Source organism: Ylistrum balloti, unplaced genomic scaffold (genome assembly GCF_031769215.1).
Source record: "Ylistrum balloti isolate Yb309-2 unplaced genomic scaffold, AGI_CSIRO_Ybal_v1 Utg370032, whole genome shotgun sequence".
In the NCBI taxonomy this organism is placed as follows: domain Eukaryota; kingdom Metazoa; phylum Mollusca; class Bivalvia; order Pectinida; family Pectinidae; genus Ylistrum; species Ylistrum balloti.
Window position 1 is genome coordinate 61,354 of NW_026782094.1, and position 23,264 is coordinate 84,617.

Consider the following 23,264-nt stretch of genomic DNA (forward strand, 5'->3'; position numbering starts at 1 on the left):
TGAAATTGGATACGGTACTCAGCGAAATACAATTGAATATGGACACATGCAATCATTCCTGAATTCAAAGTCATTTCTAATCTAAATAACAATAATAATAATAGCCTTTATTTATCGTCGTGTACAGGTTAACAACAAACATAAGCTCTGTTGAGCTTTTATTACGACGCCACTGCGGGAACAAATGTTGTTTCAACGGTGGAGGAAAACCCACGGTGGGAAAACCGCCGTGCCATCGGAGGGATAACAACTAACCCTATAAAACATCACTCTCTAATCCACCACCGCTGGGGATCAAACCGAAATTCTTGGGAGAGTGAGTGGTCTGAAGCTCACGCTTGCACACAGTATTAATGACTGGGCATTAGCGATCACGGCTACCGAGGCATAAAGTTTTCATAAAGTTTATGAAATCATGTAAATGCAAATATCTCTAGAGAGATGATTTTGCAAAATCTAAGTGTTTTACAAAAATAGATAAAGTAAAAGAAAACCATGACAACTTATGTAAAAAAGAAATAAGTTTATTCTGACATCAAAATAGTAGAATGAACACTGTATTCGACCCAGTAACTACTTTATAATGATGTCTACAACAATGACATTTTTCAGCTGATAACTTCAGTATCAAACTCGATGAAAAAGCAATGCTAGTTCTACATTATCATACTAATGCATGTCTAACTTCAATATTAGCATCAAATTGTATTGCAGTATATTGTACTACCTTATCTAGTCAATGCATTCTATTCTAGAACAATCAAAATTTAGACAATATTACTTGAGGAAGAAAATAATAAATAAAGCCAAAAATAAAGAGGGTCAGATCTCAATAAAGAGCCAGACAGTATTTTATAACACACATCTAATATAACTTTACTTTTTCACAGACGGATGAAAGGAGCTTTAGGTACTAGGTCGAATGCAATACACATATAATGTATATATAATATATAATATACATAACGTATATAATATATATATTTCAGCAAATCATGAACACATCAAATACATTTTTATCAAACAACAGACAACATGATATAGTCACATTGTTACTGGTCAACCATGGACTTGTCAACTAAAAACAACAAACTTTTATACACCTGACCCCTAGAATCTGGCCAAATTATTGACCACTTGAATCAAGCCAGATAAGCGGCTGCTAGAATCTGACCAGGTAACTGACCACTGCAATCCTGCCAGATTACCAACCACCATATGTACTAGAATCCAGCCAAATGACTGACTCCTAGAATTTCGGCCAAATAATTATAACTGTATGACTACTGGAATCTGGTCAGATTACTAACCACCATATACATTAGAAACCGGGCAGAGTACTCACTGACAGAATCTGGACAGATAACTGACCGCTGGAATCTGGCCAAATTACCAACCACCATATGCACTTGAATCTGGCCAGATAACTGACTGTTAGATCACCAGATTGCTGACCACTAGGATCTGGACAGGGATGTCAAAATATGTATACACAATTTCATATCACCAGTAAGCTTTTTGCGACAACAGACATGTATTTATGTTTTATGATTAAACATGCAACCAGTATGATGTTATTTTTATTACGAGTATTAAAACCAATGAAAAACAAGCTTCGTGCTATGTCTCTGTTTTTTTATATTTCTATATCACTAGGAGCAAAGACTGCAAAAACAATTGATATTATGCATAAAAAAAAAAAAACAAAACAACAGAATTCTACTTATAAATGCATGATACCTGGAATTAAGACTTGATCCAATGACACTATGTTACAGAGAACAAAAAGTTTAACTATTTCATTATCTCTAGCTTGTAGTGACTGATATTCATTTGGAGCTAGCCATCGAAAACCATAAAACAAAATAACTTAAAAAGTGATAGATGTATAGAACTGCAAGCCACAGGAGAAGTACTCCAGGGAAATGTGATGTGACTGTTAACTGTTATCATTACAAGTTCTGCAAATGATGTAAAACAATAGAATTGTTAAACAGATTGAAGTGTACACCAACAGTATGTATAAATGTATTCTTACACATGTATAGTTGATGTCAGCTTCTGTTTCATGTATTAATTAAAGTTTCCTTACGTCTTACTCAGTAAGAAGCTAGTTTGGTTTTAATGACATTTTCCACATGTTTCAACACGACAATGAGAGCTAAAAATTACATGTACAAGAGAATGACTAGGTTGGTACACTTTATATAAATACTGTTTGTATCCATTAACAGGGACAAACTTTTGTCACGCTACAGACAAAATGGCCCCCAATTTTTAAGTAAAGAAGTAGTACAATGAATTTACTCATATCTGATGTTTCACATCTGTTGAAATTAAGAGGTCAAGAGTAAACTTTTGAACCAAATGTCATACCATCAGTAGAGAGTTCCAACTAAGGGAGATAAATTTCCAAGTTTTCACAACAATACTGTAAGTTAGAACTTTTCCCCTACATGAGTGAAGCAGTTTACTTTTAATAATCTGTATATCAGTTTAAACACAGCAATAGTATATACCAGCCAAAAAACAATTTATAGACTTAATTTTCTAAATCTAAAAGTTGGTCAATATGTCTTTGAGACTTTCATGTTTGGTATACATATAAGTACACTTTTAGTTGTACAATGTACAAACATAAACTGGAAATATCAATGTTTTAAAATATTGTAGATTCTTCAGACTACTGTCAGTGTTCAGTGGAAGTACAACTTCATTACAGCAATGATCAGCATAACATTATCACAGACTTGAATATAACTTTGTCAGCACTGACATTATGATTACATATAAACAAACCCGGGAAAACAATTTGGTGTAGTAAAACAGGATTACGATGAAAAAAAAATCACTTAGTGACTTAGAAGGTTTTAACATAAAAATTCAGTTAAGTCAAAGAAAACTGCAACTGAAAATTCATTGTGTAATAATGGAGATTATAACTGTGTAGTCAAAGAAAATTACAACAGAAAAATTTACCATGTAGTCAAAAAGGATTATAACAGGACTATTCAATGTATAGTAAAAAAAGTGTTTAAGAAAAATATACTGTGATTTTATGATACTGAGTTTGTTTGTTTTTTTTTGCCAAAAACTTCTGATTCATACTAAATTGTCAAGCTTGCACTCAATTTGGATGCAACAAACTTTGCTGTCTGCTAAATAACGTTGTACAATTATACATGATTATTACAGATCTACACACTGTCCTAAATATGTCTATTCCTTAAATTTCAAATTTGTAAACTTACCAAACTAAAGGTCAAACAAAGAAAAAATATTCATATATGTTTTACAAGATGATAGAAATGCTTATCAACTGTACATAATTTTATCAAATCACAATGACATTCAAAAACATTTCTTTGTCATGAAGAAATTTTGTTATTGATGTGTGGTAACCAATACAAGGATAACAAATCCATTTGATTTGAATATGAAATTCCACAACAACACATTACATGCATATTACCTCATATCAGTATGCAGTATCTACCTAATACTGAATATTGATTGGTTCACTCAAAACCAGTACATGAAGAGCATGGATAATGTAACAAACCAATAAACAATAATTAAAAAACAGAAATTTAGGTTTTGATATTTTTCTATATTTTAGATCGTATGAACTGCAACCATTTTCATCAAAGTTTGTTATGAAGAACAAATTATGATCACAACAAAGTGATTTCTGTGGTCCCTTGCGATTCATTATAACCAAGTTTTACTCAACATTCTGTATTCATCAAACTCCACACACGAATTAGTGACCAAAGCTGCTTAATGAAATATTCTAAGATTTCCATAATTTGGCAATTTTTATATTTGACATGTATTTCACATAATTGTGACACTTTGAAGAAACATGACTTATAAAGCAACACCCAAGAAATGTCTCAAAAGAACAATAATGCTTGTTAAATGCACGAAAAAAATGCTGCTTGTGAAATGCTTTGATGAATGCACATATACCATCAATTGTTCAATAGAACATACAGAATTGGTATACAAATGTATGAGAAATATGAAATATTTCAACTGAATCTTATTTGCTAAAATATTATTTATTTTAGGATCTTTAAGTAGATGAGAAATTTGATGTTTTATGCTTGTTTATTGCTTATTGTTGCTTTAAGTCTTATTAACAGCTGAGGTCATTTAAGGTTGCATAAGGTTTGGGTGGTGAAGGAAAGTCGGAGTTCCTGGTGGAAAACCACTGACCTGCAGCCAGGTGACTGGTTCACGTAGGCCTTGAACCTGCTACCCAGAGGTAGTGATAAAAAAGATCAAACACCTTGACCACTCGGCCATCATGGCCCCCTTGTGCTGTTATGAACTGACGCTAGCATATTTCATGAAACCCAATACATTGTAACATCTTATGTAGAAACAATGTTGACAACAAGGATAACAACAGCAGTGTCATTCCATTTTCCCCCATCTTCCATCACTTCATTTAGCCATTGAATGTTCCATGTATTTTTTGTAAATAGCCAACTAAAAACATTTTGTTAACTTGTGTTCATTTTTGATACTGTACTAATTTAGGTGTAAAGCTGCCACTTATTTCTAATAAAAGGAGATGAATTTAATATAAAGAACTTCATTTCTTACTCTGACCTATGGCACCTGAGTGAAAGGCACCCACACTCAAAATCACTTGAAACGCAAACCATTTTCAATAAAGAGAGAGGAAATTATTCACGTCTGGAGGAAGGTTATCCACCAATTAACTAGTGTCTTTGGCATAAAGCTGATTGGATGTCCCCATGGAAAATATTTACTGCCCTGACTAACAACCTCAGCAGTTTATACAGAGTCAAAAGTTCAAGATTAAAAACTCAAAAATTGATCTTTTGAATTAAGGTATTGTGATAAAGTTAATACTGTGAATTCATACTTCTAATTAAAACAAAAACGTATAAAAACAAGAAAATTATTCCAGAGCATGAAAATCAGCAAATAGTACGAACTCAGCACAAAAATAAAGACAATATTTGCTGATTTAAATCAATCCCTGTAGGAATCTCTCTGCGTTAGTCGGCAGAGAGGGTGTTAGGAGAAATCACGCATTTGGTTCTCGGAGATGGTCATCCATATCGCCAACAACTCCACTCTCACAGCTCTCGATCCATGAGTCACTACGGTAAATGTCCTTATTTGGGTTGTTGACATGGTGTTCCTTCCAACAGTCATTAGCATTTGACACCAAAAACATAAATACTCTTGGAAGTCTGCTTGTCTTTTTCAAATATAACAACACAACTCTTATAAAAATATGGCAAATTAGCATCAAGCAAGCATAAGCAAACAGTATGTAACAGGTGTTGAACAGAAGTTGGCGAAGAATGCTGACCAAGGGGAATAACTCTGCATGGAGGTATGCCATAAACTTTTCATCATTGAAATCTGTAAATAAAAAATGGAATATCAGATTACAGTTGAAACTTAAAGTACATCAATTTCATTAATTGAATTAATAGTAAGTAGAGCGCGATTTAGAGAAATGTTTCCACTTGTGTAGTGTAACCTCATTTTCTGTGTTACAAATGTGGAGTAATGTTTTCATCAAAAAGGGGAAGTTTGAGTAAAAATGTTAGATACAAAGTATATGTCTGATTTAGGTATATATAACAATATTTATTTTGAGTACAGATCATATTTATCAAAAAAGTATTACAAATTTATCCTGTTTCACACAAGATGCCTATATCTAATTACCTTTGAAGTACTCAACACTGACAGGGAGGAAGTTACAGCCCAGTAGGGTGTCAGCCAGATGGACATCAGGGAAAGGCGTGGCACAAAGTGTATAGTTGGTCGTACACAGCTGACTCAGAACGGACTGAAGGGCGGTTTTCTGTAATGGATGTTTAAATTGTGACAATTTCTTTTATTGTTTTCTAAGGCTTACTTTCTATAATTTACAATATTATACAAGGCATTCATCCTGAAAAATTAAATTATTCATATATATTGCTCAACATTCTTTTTTAGTAATGCTTCGATCAAATATAGGTATACCTACAAATGTATACTGATGATTCAAGAATTTTTGTTGAGCAAATTTTCTTCTGTTTCTTTCCAATATCAGCAACATTTTATGCTAATAACCAGATACTAATGGGTAAATATATTTCAGCACTCTTCAGCAAATTCTAGCTTCATAATTCTAAGAACTTCTTACTCAAAATTCTTATGGACTAGAGACTTTCATGTAAAATTGAAATCTACTAAATAAAAATTCCTTTGCAAAAATTTGTTTTCTTGAGAGTGAGATGTCTGTGTAAAACAAATTATCCATTAAATAGCCTTTGCGAAGTTCCTACCTGTTGACTAGCAATATCCTTCAATAGGTTATTCCCAAATTTCACCTCGAGGTCAACCACAGACTGAAAGTCCTGAATGAATTCATTAGTGTACAAATGTAAGTCTGACAACAAGTTGTTTGTCACCTCGATCTGTCTATGAAACTGAGGCAAGGTTGACCTAGTATCCATGAGGAAGGTGGCTGTCTCCAAGGTCACTAGGTCATTTGAGGCTTTTATAAGAATGCAGATTATCAACACAAATGATCCTACTAAAACAAATCTCCAGAGAATGGGTGAAATGAGATGTTTATACAAAAGCTTCAGTAGTCTTATCAAACTATACACAAAGAAGCACTCCTCCTCGTTTGCAGTTGTACCCGTCTGCTTTTGGCGCTTTTTGTGATTCCAAATTTCCAGTAAAATATCCTCTTTAGACTTGGGTGATGCTCTACAGAATTTAAGATATAGATCATTTTTTCCATTCCAGATATCCTCTTTGTTTTCTATGTAGTAATGGTATGGATTATCCAGTGGGTCATAGGGATGATTGGATTCGTGACCCGTCAACATAAAATGAATTTTTTTCGCAACTGAATCCGTTGGAATTTTTTCTTCTGCTCCAAGTTTCGCTTTCTGAAACATCTGACGTAGCCATGTAACTCTGTATAAAATCAGAAATATATCCATGATGATGAAAACGCAGATAAAAACGGGGAGGAGAACACCCTTCATACCAGACATAAGACTAGCTTTAGAAGCGACATGCTTATCCATAGGTGTATATATGTTCCCACTACTGTTCACAGATTTCGTTCCTCTCCCTCCTTGGTAGAAAGTTTGCTGACGAAGAACAATATGTTTCTGGTAGACTTGAGATTTGATGGTTGTCCAATCAGAGGCTGACTTGGTAATTACCCCAACATCTTTATCCAGTGGAATGTCTATTTCTACATCTGGTAAGGAACGCTGCAACCTATAACAACAAAATCATTAGGATTAGGTATATGCTCTGTCAAATAAAACGTTAAAAAACATTTTTTTTGTTTATTTTTCAAATTGTATAATAAAGGATCGTAACAGGTCTTTAAAATTTTACATGTAACTTATTGCATAAGTTTTTTTAAACATTTTAAATTTTAATTTATAACAAAAATTTTCCTCGCTGATTCTATCAGTAACTAAAATACAATCCCATCCTAACCACCACTGTAGAGGTTCTAATTATATTGTCCACATTATTATCCAATTTAAATAGAAATTTCTGGGTGAGCACTATGGTGAGTTACTATGGATATCGTAATCTGTGTTGTTTGCCAACATGATATATATACGTATCAGTAATGACCTATCTTGGAATTTTGGGAAGAATTTTTGGTTTTATTGACTTAGGGAGAGAAAACTTTTAGATCCCTCATCAAGATCTGTCTGAGAAAACAATATGTTTGGTAAAGAGTAAGGAAATACTACAGTTGGTGGATGGTGATGTTAGGTTTGCAATTAAAGTGACAGAAAATATCAACTGACTAACATGTGTTTATAATTAATCCAAGGACACACAGTATGGAATCTAGTATACGACTGATATATTGTGAGTTGTTTAAGTAAAGAAAATCTCTCAACGAAAACAATATAAGCTAAATGCTGAAAGAAGGGGTATGAAGATAATTACAGTCAACAGTTTAAAATCCAGAAAGATTATACACGGACATCTTTTTCTCTGAAATAGGATGAGGAATTGATCAGAATTTTATGAGTCGTTACCTGGCAATAAGGCGTTCCTTGACCTCGAGGACACTTGTGATCTTCTCGACCTCCAGCCATTCTAGAAACTCCGTGACATCTTCTGTCAGAGAAAGGCGAGTATCGAATATACCCTCCTGGTCCATAAACAAAGTTCGTGGATTATTCAGCCAGGCAACATTAGTTACATCCCGAAGGAAGTCAATATATTTGTCTAAAAAGGATTCAAAATATGTCTGTATAGCTTGGTTACAGCTTTCAAAATAAACATCTATTTTCACACGGACGGTTTTTGATCGTTCTTCCAATATCCCGACAAGTAAGTGGTGGAGGGTTCCATTCTGGCTATATAGCTTGGTGATATCTTTTTCAATACTGTTGTAAACATCATGAAATATCTTCTCTGCATTTTCTTTTAAATGATGAGAGCAGGCCTGAAGTCGATCATGTGTCTGGTTAAACATTCTGGCAACTTGCTGGGTCTCAAAATCTTCCATTTCGTGAAAGTGTTTGCCAACAGCCTCTTGAATTTTGGCGCTCGTGTTGGAAACAATGGTCAAATTGCTTACTAGGGGGCTCTGTACCATGTAGAACACGAGCAGCAACATGGAAAATGTGAACATGAGGGCATAGAGGGCATAGAGAACGACCAGTACAATCATAACTACCTTGGAAATTGTCCGCCCCTGAACATCAGGATTACCGTCAGGTTTCATTCTGTCCTCTTCACGAGGCACAATCAAAAAAGTGTACTTTGACATGAAACTGTCATTATCACCTCTTTTATTGCTTATTACGATTGCTATCACCACCAATCCTAACAAGATCATCACAGTCAAGGCAAGAGTGACAATGATCGGTATCCATGGAAACTGGGTAACATGTTGAAGTTCGGAATCTGAAATTTCCTCTCCTGAATCAATAACGACAGGGCTGTCAATCACAGAAATACTCAGTCGATGACATGTCACTGAATCATTAATATTCACGATAAAGATATCTGGCACAACGCTTGGTGTTTTTGGAAGTTGTATGGTGATGGAGAAGTTTTCTGGAGGCATGACGAAGACATCATAAAGTCCAAGATATGATATCATAAACTTATCAAACACATCCATGGTGAGATGAGCGGGACAGCTGTTCAGGGAACCTGTCAAGATAAACAGGAAAAATATACAAAACGGCAACATCTTTGTACATATAGCTAATTATGATATAGTACGTTTGAGATATCTATTCCGTATTTTCGTAATACACTTCCTGTTAATGATTACGATGTTGTGGAATAATACGTTAAAAATCAAGATAATGTACATTTTCTATTTTGAATTTGAAATATAAAATTGAGTAAAGTCTTGAGATGATGTATTCATGTTAAAAAAAAACAAAAAAAGAAAAAAACACCAAAAAAAAATAAAAATAAAAAAAAACCCCATCAAATATGCAGGAAAATAAAAGATGGGTTATTTTAAACTCTCAATGTTGTAGCAATGTGGAATATTGATTTTCAAAACTACCTGTGCATTATCTAAATCTTGCGTAATTGAGATTAAATTCTAATCCCTCCCAAAGAAAAGAACAAAAAAAAAAAAAAAAAAAATAATGATAAAAATAAAAAGCTAAATTTTTTCCTGTTGCAGCCTTAACCATTTCCCTAAATGAGTTACCTTTGACAGTGATGTTCCATTTCTGCATCCACTGGTCCCAGATAACAAAGCCGGACAAACTCCCATTTCTAATCGTTGTTTTTAAATCATCGTAGTAGTTCAGTACAGACTCATTTCCACTCAGGAAGAAGCGTATGTATGGTGCTCTAGATGTTGGTGCAATTTGATATTCAAATTTATCTCTGATCTTGATAATCGTTGGTTCTACGTCAATGCCCCCTGACTTATACATCGGCTGTGGTGCATAGATCTTGGAGAAATTTTTAGCTAAACATCCACCTCGACTCCATCCAGAAGAACTGTACAGAAATGGACGCTCCAGCTGGACGTGAGTAGAGTAGACATTATTGGGTATCAAGTCTGACCTGTGATTTCTTACTTTAAATCTTTTTTTCTTGTTAAAATCTTTAGGCTCCTTTAACTTGTGAAATTTGAATTTTTTTGCTTTTCCATCCTGGAACCTATTGCCAATGACAATTACTTCATCGTTGATATCTGACACTGCGTCATGGAAGAATGACAGGTAATCGGCACTGCTGTGTCCAAGCTTGTGATAGGTCTTGTTCTCAGCTTTAATGACTTTTGTTCTTACAGCGGAGGAGAAATTCATGTGTGGTATGGTTACAAAATATTCTACTTTGTAAAGTTTCTTTGGTTTTTTGTATTGAAGATGGCACATAAATCTCTGCTCTATGGTGTCAAACTTAGGCTCCAGGGAAAACAAGTAGAGATCTCCTACAAAAACAGAAAACAATTTGTGTAATACTAGCTTTAGACAAGGGCACACTAGTAAAAAGGTGAGAGCCAAGACATAAAATTAGTTCCAAATAAGGGAATAGGCTTCTTGTGGGGCTATTAAATAGCATTTGTTAGCATATTTACTTAATTGCAATAGACAAGGATGGGCTTATTACCATATGGGCTTATATATACACTCAGCTAGTTCAGAGGTTCATAAATATATAGTGGTCAAGTGTTTCACACAGAAGTGTTCAAGTTCAATAAATCATTGTTGAGTTATATATATATATAACTCAACAGTGATTTATATATATATATATATATATCAGATTTATTCCATACATTGTGTATGACATGGAAACAAGATTACTTTTTTTCAATACAGAAAAATAAGAATTTGGAGAAAAATGTTTTTCTATCTTATATCTGGCACGTGATTTTGGCTCTATATCTGTTGTCTCTATCACGGCATCATTTTAATATCATTGTATAACATCACAATGGTTTAACTGACCAGGTACAGAAGTTAATATGTAAAAGTATTAATAGCATAAAAATCATGTGATTAAATTATTATATAGCACGGAACAAATTCTACTGAATGTAAATCAATACCAGATTCCACTTGTTCTGTAGACAACAGAAAGTTAAGTGAAGATGGGGCCAATATCTTTAAGCTTTAAACTTTTAAAAGAACATGTTGTAAGGTGTGAGTGAGATACCTGCAGCACACTTGACTGGTTGTGGTGGACAGGCTGAACTGAAGGCCTGAAGACATGCGTATTTGTTGAAGCACGACACACTGCAGCAAGCATCTCCTTGCCCTGTTAGCAATAATCATTAATGACATCAAAGAAAAATGAAGACATGATATGTATGTGAGAAATTCTTGTCAAAGTCTTTTTCCCTATTTCGCCATTCTGCCAGCAGGTTTGATGTTACAGGTGAAAAAAATGTCATATATTTTATGGCGAGTTTAAATTTTATACCAAGACAATGAAAACCCTGAACAAATGTTTCCAATCATACAGTAAGTTTTTACACCAATATCAACCATGTTTTCCCTATCACTAAAAATACAATATGTGTAACAAATTGATACCAAGGGAGGTAACTTTGATATAGAGCTGGTACTGAGAGAAGCGGTAGTACAATACCTGAGGAAGGGTTACAGGAATTGTTCTGTACACATCGCTGACACTCCTCCTGGTAGGCTTTACATTCAGGAGATGGAAAACTCAGGGGAGTCACGTCAGCAGCCATCACACGGAAAGTTTCCCTCAACAAAACTGTGTCCTCAGAACAGTAGATGATGTTTGGGGCCTGACGAAGTTGGGAGAAGTTTCCAGGCTGAAAAAGCATTGGTGGAATAAGTTGATATTTATTTAGTTGTTGTTATTGGTTGTTTTCTTTTATTTTCTTTATTTTCTTTTTCACTTTCAATCTATTCTGTATAGAAAATGAAATTTTAAATATTCATAGAAAAAATGAAAAATCATATTATTGAACAAACATGTGTTTATGTTATTAAGATGTTGCATACTGTATGTATGAACCTTTATTAGGCTGTAGTCCTTATTACCTAAAAATACTAATCTAGTATATAGTCATCTTAATAAGAATAAAAAAGTCTCGTCCATTTACACATTTCACTTCATTAGCACTAGTGGTAACAACTATCTGGTATAGAAATTAAAGGTTTAAGTACCATCTCTGGACAGGGTGTGGTGTACGATCGCTCCAGATACTGGTCATCCTTGAAGTAGTTAGGTGGACATTGGGGAGGGTCAGTGCCTTTAGATGGACAACTGACAACTCTGGCGGCAGATGTGAAGTCACGAAAAAGTTCCAGCATCATCTTGTAATGGTCAGGCATGGGATGTCTGCAGAGCGGTTAGTTATTGGTTAGATAATATGAATTGTGTTCATACAAATGTTGTTGGAAGTAACAAGATAAATTACAGGTAGGTTAAACAATGTCAACTGAAAAAAGGTTATTCATTATAATCTCTTTTCTTAAATTCTTGGAAAATTATCTATTGTAATATCGTCAAATTATACTGAAATGATGCCAAACCTTATTAGGTTTTGCCCTTGGAGACAGAGAAGAGGTTGCGTTTATAGACATGAGAATACACTGGAGTGAGTTTTTCAAAACTTTCGCCAATTATCTTGATACAGTGATTGACGAGATCTTACAGTTTCCTTTTGATCAGACATTCCTTTTGATCAGACATTTATGAATAAAACTGAGAAATATTTTTAAACTTAAAGCATGCTTCTGGCAAGGTAAGATCTAAAGGAAATTTGATGTCCAATATATCCCATTATATAAATCAATAAATTGCTTCAACTTAAATATTATTAATCAATTATATTATAGAATTCCCATTGAAGTAGCCGTTCCAATATAAAAGTTATCTCAATTTTTACAATTTTACCTGCAGTAATTGTTTTGGATCTGAAGAAAATGGGCAGACAACTGGCTGGTCTGGTAAATATCAGTGAGAAAGAAGTTACTATCATCCGTGTGGTCCAGGTCTATATACTCGGGGACGAGGAAGATGTCCGACACCCTGACCTTCACCTGAAGGCCTGATTCTCGAGGGAAGGTGAACTGCATCGACTGTTGGTTGTTAGCTATGTACACTGGTGTGTCTACATCTTTCATCCCACTTATCTTCTCGACAAACACATTCTTTGACGTATGAACCTCCGGGGTAAAATTACCTTTTAAAGTGACACAAGAAATTTCATTTTATGAAAAACCTAAGTCAAAGACTTGTTCGCTTTATTTTCAAATCAAATATCAGAATGAGTGTTATCTTAACTTTACAAAAACAAGAAAACAAAAAGTGAAATCATGAAAAAAAAAGTTAAATTAACTAACAAATGATTAAATGTTTTTGCCTGTTTGACTATCTTACTCTCTGTTATCAAATGACAAATATTCTGGATCCAGTACAATGCTAACAATGTAGTATAAATACCTGCTTTAAGGTAGGTGGCATTCCATTTGAAATGGTCTAGAGGGAAGGAGACATCTGTAAAATCAATCACCAACAATTGAGTTAGATTCACCAGTAAACCAGTATCACACTGATTTATTATATCTTTTAGAATTTCGGAATATTTCTGTCGGTAGCTTCAGAAAATTCACAATATCAAATTTGAATAGTACATGTATCAGTAAATTCAACAATTTAATAACACAATATAATTGTTAACTTTATATAGAAGAATGGATGTGACCTAGATAACAAAAATTGAGTTTTGTAAAGCTTACCTAGACACATGGTATTCTGGGTAGTCGTACAGGCAGCCACTTGGTACTCTGATCCCTTACATTTGGAACATTCTAGAAACAGGTTTATTATTAGAATCAACATGGCATTAATAAGACTACAGTCAGTGATTGTTACAGTGAACTGGGAACTAAAAACTTTCAACATTCAAAATAAATTTGTTTTCAATGTTTATAAAATTCTATCAAATCAGTAGGAATTTTAAAGCGTTGTTGGATCAGATATACTTACCTCTAAATACCACGTCTCTATCTGCAGTGCAGCTTTCCTTCATATAGAACCCTTCAGGCACTGAGGTAGTACAGGCTACAATGATACAAAGTAATATAGAACCCTTCAGGCACTGAGGTAGTACAGGCTACAATGATACAAAGTAATATAGAACACTTTAGGTACAGAGGACACACAGGCTACAATGATACAAAGTAATATAGTATCCTTCAGGTACAGAGGACACACAGGCTACAATGATACAAAGTAATATAGAACACTTCAGGTACAGAGGTAGTAGTACAGGCTACAATGATACAAAGTAATATAGAACACTTCAGGTACAGAGGACACACAGGCTACAATGATACAAAGTAATATAGAACACTTCAGGTACAGAGGACACACAGGCTACAATGATACAAAGTAATATAGAACACTTCAGGTACAGAGGTAGTACAGGCTACAATGATACAAAGTAATATAGAACCCTTCAGGTACAGAGGACACACAGGCTACAATGATACAAAGTAATATAGAACACTTCAGGCACTGAGATAGTAGTACAGGCTACAATGATACAAAGTAATATAGAACACTTCAGGTACAGAGGACACACAGGCTACAATGATACAAAGTAATATAGAACACTTCAGGTACAGAGGTAGTACAGGCTACAATGATACAAAGTAATATAGAACCCTTCAGGCACTGAGGTAGTACAGGCTACAATGATACAAAGTAATATAGAACACTTCAGGTACAGAGGACACACAGGCTACAATGATACAAAGTAATATAGAACACTTCAGGCACTGAGTAGTACAGGCTACAATGGTACAAAGTAATATAGAACCCTTCAGGCACTGAGATAGTAGTACAGGCTACAATGGTACAAAGTAATATAGAACCCTTCAGGTACAGAGGACACACAGGCTACAATGATACAAAGTAATATAGAACACTTCAGGCACTGAAGTAGTAGTACAGGCTACAATGATACAAAGTAATATAGAACCCTTCAGGCACTGAGGTAGTACAGGCTACAATGATACAAAGTAATATAGTATCCTTCAGGTACAGAGGTAGTACAGGCTACAATGATACAAAGTAATATAGAACACTTCAGGTACAGAGGTAGTAGTACAGGCTACAATGATACAAAGTAATATAGAACCCTTCAGGTACAGAGGTAGTACAGGTTACAATGATACAAAGTAATATAGAACACTTCAGGCACTGAGGTAGTACAGGCTACAATGATACAAAGTAATATAGTATCCTTCAGGCATGAAGGTAGTGTTTTGAGTAGATATAAAAAAAGAAAATTTAGCACATGCTTAAAACAAGATACTGTACATTGTTGTACAAGTATGTTAAAATTTCACCAATATGGTGTTTATGTTTGATGAGGCAACTGAGGGCAGCAATAAAAACGCACAAATATTTCACTTTATTTTCAAAAATTGCCTGCTTTTGATAGAAAAAACTATAGAAATCATAGTTTTTTCTAACTTTTTATCAATCCATCTAGTCTGTCGTTTGATCATTTGTGAACTTGTGAACGAGTGCAGAACGTAAACTTACGTTGACACATATTATCCTCTAAGTAGAACCCTCGCTGACATCTACACTTGAGGGACCCAAACCCAGCTTCACATAAGGCATACGTATCACAAGCAGTGAGGTTCCTCTTACATGGGTCTCTCAAATCTGAAGAAAAAACCAGGTTAGAGTTATTGCCCTTTGTAAACAAACTTGCATATTATTATCATAAGGAAGAGAAGATAAATTTCAGACAATACTATCAAAATAAAAACATGAAGAGATGCAGACGAAATGGCATTTTTTTTTATTGTCAATTATTTCAAATAAAACTTTTTCCCTTCTTAATAATCTGGAAAGATGCACAAAAAAGGGCTTCTTACTTTAGTACATCTAATCTCTCAATCAATCTGTCTTTGTAGGGAAAACTTGACAGTTAAGCAGAGATAAGAGTCTTAAAGAGAGGGCTATTACTAGCAAGACAAAAATTTTCATTCGAAAATGGATTCAAATCAATGTTGATACTGCCGGCCTTAGACACTGATGGATTAGGATTTGCCCCAGGGCTGGACATTTGACTCTGCAATACTTACCCATCAGCCGGACGTGAGTGACCAGGGAGAGGCTGGACGTGTTGATAGATAGACTGGACAAGTCAGGGTTTTCGCTATAGGATCGCACCCTCCCTAAGGAAATCAGAAATACAATACATGAAGCTCGGTGCTGAAACTACTAAATGTAATCTTTGAAGTACAGCTCAACACAAACAAGACATGATATCACATCTTCAAATGAATATGTCTTTAAAGTCGTCTTTGGAATAACATGATGGTTACCAATTACATGTCACTATGGTAGACACTAAGACAAATACGGACTAAAACTAATAACAACTTTGTCATAATAGGACCATTCTACAGATCACGAGGGTATTGAGGAGCTAGAATGATGAATTGGAATCTAACCCCTAATACAATAACTCATTTATCACTTCACTATTTTACTTTGACTCTACTCTGACATCCTAATGACAAGATAATTACAATCTCACTACAATAGTTCAAATCAACAAAACAAACTCAGCATTTCCAAGTCTAGAGTTACTTCCCTTCGCATGGTATAAAGATTTCTAGAATTAATCATTTTTCAAGTGGATTTCTAGATGTGCTGAATATGAAATAATTCAGTAGAAAACACTCGCACATTTGTGATAGTGTCATTATAATATGACCTGGTCTCCTGGTATCTAGTTTGCAACAATCCTGTATAAAACTTCCAATTAAATAGTATAAAGCTATTGAAAATGTTAATTGAATTATCATATTTAACCTACAATAAATGAAAGAGGCCATCACATTAACCTCTAGCTCAAAGTTGTGAGTGGGCTTATTACAGAACCCCTGAAAGGGGCCAACAAATTTACCTCTGACTCGAAAGTCATGGGGTTGGCTAAGCACAGGACATTTCAGGGGGCGGGCATACAACTTGAACAGCAATAGATAATGTGGGGATTATATTCTGATAAATAAATGTGGTAGTGGTGAATGGTATTTCTTTCACTTCAATTATCTTTCGAAAGTTACAAAAAAATTCCCCAAAAAACCCTAAAACAACAGGAAATTTAGTTAGAGTGACAGAAATAAGGAAGCTATTCTGAAGTTGAGTTAACCTGTTGTGTACCCATGTGTGTTTTGTTTATGTCTTCAGTTGGGGCATAATGATACAACCTTTAGTGAAATGTTGCTAATTAATGTAGTGTGAAATGTTGCTAATTAATGTAGTGAAATGTTGCTAATTAATGTAGTGAAATGTTGCTAATTAATATACAAGGGGACAATTTCAGAAATACACTGAGATATTATAACGCATAACAAATCATTATTAGCAATAAACTAGTTCAAAGCCAAAAAAATAAAAAAAGTTGGGGGTGAATAGGGAAGGAGAGGGGAGGTTAGAAATACAAAAAAACAAGTATTCAGAGCTTCTTATTGCATGTGAGGCATGCTTTAGGTCAAAGTTAATCCTGTCAGCCAATCAAAAACAAGCTAAAGGGATATACGGCATGTGGTATCACATGTATGTATGGATGCCATGGAAGTTAAATAATGTCCATCTATTGTGGTAGAAATATGCATAAATCGACAAGATTATGGTAATTGACTATTTAAGGGTCACTTAAACGGTTAACAGATAGTGGTCAGTTACATGGTCAGAAAATGATTTACACAATAAGACACTGATTATCTACACTCTAAACCATCATTTCAATGTCCAATACATTTATCTAATTTAATACATTCCTAAATTGACCAACAGATAGGTCAGACATCTCCACCAACAGATAGGTCTGACATCTCAACCAACAGATAGGTCTGACTTCTAATACCATATCCTAGCATGTAGGCACACAGTTTTTTGTCTGTAAATGTCACTTAATGTTGATTTAAGCACAAAGAAAATCAGATAATACACAACCATTGCTATCCACGTCTTAGAAGTGTGACAGTTATTGTAAGCAAGATGGACACTAGATTTGGTTAAATGACAATTGATGACACAATATCCTAAACATTGTGTACTCCGAGTGCTCTGACTACTCATCTTAATCCAGATGAAACCTCAACATATCTATACTGATCCCCCCCTCCCCTGCATTAACATGCACTTATTATTACTTTATCTCCTAGTAAAAAATAACTTCTTCCTTTACCTATCTTCCCCCCGGTGTAAAATCACAATGCTGTTTTAGGTTATTTTCCCTCAGGGATTCGTAATCACAATGCTTATTATTGCTCTTGTTTTTACCTTATTTCCTCTTGAAGTGAAAACTATTTTGTTTATACCTTATTTTCTCAAATGTATGAAAAATCATATGTTGAACTTATTTTCCTAAAGTGTAAAAATAGCAACGTTTCATCTTATCTTCCCCCAGGTGTTATTTATTTTACTTTATCATCATTTACAGGTGTAAACACAGATTTCAAATTTCAATGATTTACTAGCAAAAGTGACGACAACTAAGTAAACATTATTCCAGGGAAAATAAAAATAATTGAGCAATTTTCTGCCACATGATATCCATATAAAACCCTGCTGCCCATCCTTTGTACGCATGCCATGTCACCCTTTAGTTCTGTCCATGACGTCTACAATCCAATAGAACTCAATAAGATATTGTCTGTAGACATCTTTTGTCAGTCAGACCTTCTCTCTGGTCAAGGTGACAACCTCTTAAATAAGATACAATTGTCTCAAATCACTCGTGAAATCGTTACGACTTGCTTTATATGGAAATGATCGGATGAGAAAAAAGTCTTTAAACTACATCACAGACAGAAAGTGACAGCTTCAGGGCCCAAAATATTTCCTACCAAGCCAAGCTGTTTGATTTACATCTCTATGAGAGCTTTGGCCAGTCAACACAACACTTGTAATCATAATATGTAAAGGTCTTCACCACTGATTTCTTAGCTTCCAATAATCGTAAACAGATTTTATTTTTCTCAGACAAAATTTGTGCTTCAACAATATTATAAAATGGTTCATCCATGACACTTGACTGAAAACAGCAAACAGACACTGTAAATAGCACCATCAAATTTCAATGTGACACTTTCAGTGTAAAATGTGCTAAAATTAGATCATAACAAAGAAATGTTCACAGTGTATGGATTTATTTGATGTTTATAATCATACACATAAAAATCAAAAACATTACTGGTGTATACATAAGTCTGTCAACTAATACTTCTGAAACATCTGTGTCTACAGATGTAAACAAGAATGTTTACTTAACTAAGTAATGTTTCCAATGATTTATCAACAAAACTAAGAAAGGAACCAGTTAATAGTCCCACAATTCTAAATTGATGCTGATATCAAAGATTAAAGAAGGGCCTTAACTCCGTAAAAAAACCCATTAACAGTCAGGTTAGAGATCCATCTCATTTGTTATACCTCATTTGAAATATAATTTACATAGCAAATCTGGCAATGGTTTGTAAAGAGTAAATGATATAGTGCTCTGGTCAAATTAGTATTTGGGAGAAGAGGCTGACAAAGCTTAAAGGGTGTAAGACGCTCTCAGAATCATAGACAGTTACCTCCCTTATGACGAGCTAACCAAAGAAAAATGTGTATTTACCCTGTCGAAAGCCCAGGGCAGTATGGAGCACTGTACTCTACCAGGATATTGAAATTTGTGTTGGCTTAAAGTACATAGGAATGCAAGTCTCCTAATTTATTTATTCCCAAAACATTTACCTAGGAAGGTTATTAAAGTGTTAAAGCATATAAGTAATCTGTTCAGATCAATTTCCAATGTTGTGCAACAAATCAGAATTATTACAATAACATTAATCTAACAAAAATATCAAATTATATTTTATTGCCATTTCAAGCTCACAAGATATTTATCAAAAATAATGCTTTTAGTAAAAATGATCTAATAAAGTTAAGCATAACAAACACACACAAAAAAAAATCAAAAACGAAATATACTGGTATATGACAAATGGAATATTTGACCTTTATGCACTTTCCTGTTTCCTACAATCTTTTAATAAGCACTTTTTATTCTGTATCTTTTTTCAGAAAGTTTGGTTAATATTTTATGATTACAATGACCATTATGAGCAAAAGTGATTTATGTCCCACTAAAAACCTTCAATTTCTTGGAGACAAATTCTCACTTACAGCATCAACAGTGATAATTACCAAGTGTAAAATGCTCATAAATATTAATTGAAATCACAGCTATTTTTAGAAAAGAAGTTTTTTAATGAAAGCTTGGTGAATTAGCAGTCATTAAGTACTTTTTAGCTGAGGTCATAACATCAATAAATCAAAGCAAGTTGGGACTCACATAGATACACTCATCACCCCCCAGTCCTTTCATTTTTTCATACTTGTTAATGAGTTCAGGATATACATTATACACAAGATGTTTGTTTTAGAGATCATTGAATGTATCATTTAACCTTTAAAGCTGACAAATGACCAACAAAATCTCATAAAGTGTAGAACTTTATGTGAGATTTTACAAAACCAACATGATTAATTCTCTTCAGAAGTCCGTTATATATCTTGAACACAAGGTTTTTATTTCAAACGCGGTCAAGAGTGACCCTTGACCTGAAAACCTTGATCAATGTTCACCAAAACCTTATCTGGTGTAGAATTTTATTATAAGTTGCTATTATGTGAATTTTAACTAAATTTGTTTGGTCCATGATATATGCTTTGCGTTCACAGACACATGGAAGGATTCATGGACAGACAGAGAGATACTATGATAAGTGATATAATATCATATCAACATTTATCACATACGACATCAATTGTCTTCCAGAAATCTAACAAAGTAAACATGTACCTTTGTATTGACACTAACACAGAAATTTCATGTTAGATTTACATGTTGTTCAGGCTCCTTAAGATTGTCTCTCCCCGCTATGTTACATAGCTGACTTATTTCATGTCTGTTAATCTCCTCATTGTTACAGCATTATTCACTCCATAGCTGTACTGTCAGTTTTTTGCTAACCTCACAGGTTAGACGGGAAGGTATAATTTTCTGGGTGGAAATGCAGTAATAATCTACGCTATAACATACAATTTTATGTTGCCCGGGGCCATAAAGGATTTCAAACGTGGCTGTAGTATAGATGGTTTGCATCACAGTGTAATAATAACATTGTACAGACTTATAATCAGCCCTTTCTTACAATAACATGGCTGGAAGATGTAAACGATTTCTCAGGGATATTTAGATCTTATGTGACATTGTACAAGACTCTGTCAGTAAAACAATGCATCAGCATCCAGCGAGCATCACAAAATATTACAGTGTTTCATGTATAAACAGAACAATCCACACAATATGAAACTTCACAATTATTTTGACGAAATGTCCAACAATAATTTTATCATTAATTCCTGATTCCGGGTTTATGTAAAATTTTACAAAGATACTAAGTATGTGATTCACCAGAAAATTCATATTTGTCAATTGAATTTAACATGTTCACTTCCTTTAAATAAACATAAGTTAAAACTATATGTCCTAATGACATGTAGTTTTGATTCATAATTAGGATTTTCACAGAAATAAATTCAGTGAGATCATTAGAAACAAACAGCTGTAAAAACTTACGAATTAATGAGGTTTGTGGGAGGAATACTTTGAGAGTGTGTTGTGACGATGTCCCATGCTGCACAGCATAAACCATTGCAAGTGAAAACATAACACAGAGACAGACGAGGGCGGGTTTGGACAGTTTTCCTGGATTGCTGAAGAGGACTTTCTGACTGGAGCATACATGATGACAGAACCACGTTGACACCATCTGGGCAGACATCTTGGTCGTTTCTATAGTGACGGTGTCAACAACATGCTGATGGGGATTCAGTGCTTCCACCTGGTGATCATTTTGACATTTTGTTTTCTGTAAATACATAAAATGAAAACAACATTTAAAGACCACAGTTTTTTGTGATATTGCCTGTAAAAGTTTACATCAGAACTCCTTAAATATTTATCTTTAGATGACCTATTTATGTGAAGGATTCAGTGACCTTGATATCTGCTGAATGATTAAATGACCTTGATCTCTATATGATTTAGATGACCTAGTTCACTGTATGATTAGGTGACCTTCATCTCTGTATGATTTAGGTGACCTTGATTGGTGTATAATTAGGTGACCTTGACCTCTATTTGATTTAGGTGACCTACTTCTCTGTATGATTAGGTGACCTACTTCTCTGTATGATTAGGTGACCTTCATCTCTGTATGATTTAGGTGACCTTGATCTCTGAATGATTAGTGACCTTGAGTGGTGTATGATTAGTGACCTTGAGTGGTGTATGATTAGTGACCTTGAGTGGTGTATGATTAGTGACCTTGAGTGGTGTATGATTAGTGACCTTGAGTGGTGTATGATTAGTGACCTTGAGTGGTGTATGATTGGTGACTTTATGTGGTATATGATTAGGTAACCTTGATCGCTAAATGATTAGTGACCTTGAACTCTGTATGATTTAGGTGACCTAGTTCTCTGTATGTTTAACTGACCTTGAATGCTACATTAATGATATATTAAATCTCTTTATCATATACAGTAACATTGATCTCTATATCATTAGGTGACATTGAATAATATAGACTACATATAACAGACTGAGAATTAGCCCCTGTATTACGAGGTTTGACATTAAAGATAGAGTGATTACAAGCAGAATTAATTGCATTCAAAGTCAAAATATTAATAATCACAAAAGAATACTTTATACATACAAGGAGATATACCTATCAACAGCAGTCTTACCCTTGAGTTCTGTTGATATTTAAGGAAGAAGAAATAACTCATAGCCTAATTTTCCAATAAGATTGCTGGACAGCATGTTACAAATTCACTCCCTAATGATCTTATACAAGGATTTTCATTAGAGAGATACTTCTGTGAGTAAAAGTCACCATCCTTCACAATATCACGATTACCAGACCAGCACTATAGTGACAAACACCTGTAACACTGTGACTAGGGAGATCACTATGACGTATCACCTTCACACACTTCTCTAAGAGTGCTACAAAATGGACTTCCAATGCAGGTATGTTTATCTCATTAAGCCCCCACATGTTCTTCTTACTGACGGAATTTGTCAAGACTTTTTAGTTCAATAACACTTTTATGATGATTTGTCCATAGACTGATCCAATGATCTTTACATTCATTCTTCA

At 34.3% G+C, this 23,264-nt stretch overlaps 1 protein-coding gene across 1 annotated transcript; it reads right to left on the reverse strand.

The window, feature by feature from the left end:
* Nucleotides 1-509: 509 nt before the first annotated feature.
* On the reverse strand, nt 510-21,876 carry LOC132548881 (uncharacterized). The gene is made up of 15 exons (XM_060212780.1): nt 21,674-21,876; nt 16,113-16,205; nt 15,562-15,687; nt 13,996-14,070; nt 13,746-13,817; nt 13,450-13,503; nt 12,901-13,189; nt 12,168-12,342; nt 11,617-11,809; nt 11,182-11,283; nt 9,719-10,453; nt 8,073-9,201; nt 6,330-7,284; nt 5,722-5,860; nt 510-5,409 (listed from the first exon to the last, which is right to left on the reverse strand). Exons 1-15 carry the CDS (start codon nt 21,864-21,866, stop codon nt 5,066-5,068), a joined length of 4,674 nt encoding a protein of 1,557 aa, XP_060068763.1. The 5' UTR covers nt 21,867-21,876; the 3' UTR covers nt 510-5,065.
* Between the last annotated feature and the right edge of the window lie 1,388 nt (nt 21,877-23,264).

Excerpts from the sequence above, each read along its gene's own strand:
- LOC132548881 (XM_060212780.1), bottom strand. The coding sequence starts at position 21,866 with ATGGTGTCAACGTGGTTCTGTCATCATGTATGCTCCAGTCAGAAAGTC. Across the intron at positions 13,818-13,995 it reads TAGAGACGTGGTATTTAGAG|AATGTTCCAAATGTAAGGGA; the intron begins GTAAGTATATCT and ends ACCTGTTTCTAG. Across the intron at positions 10,454-11,181 it reads ACCAGTCAAGTGTGCTGCAG|GAGATCTCTACTTGTTTTCC; the intron begins GTATCTCACTCA and ends CTGTTTTTGTAG.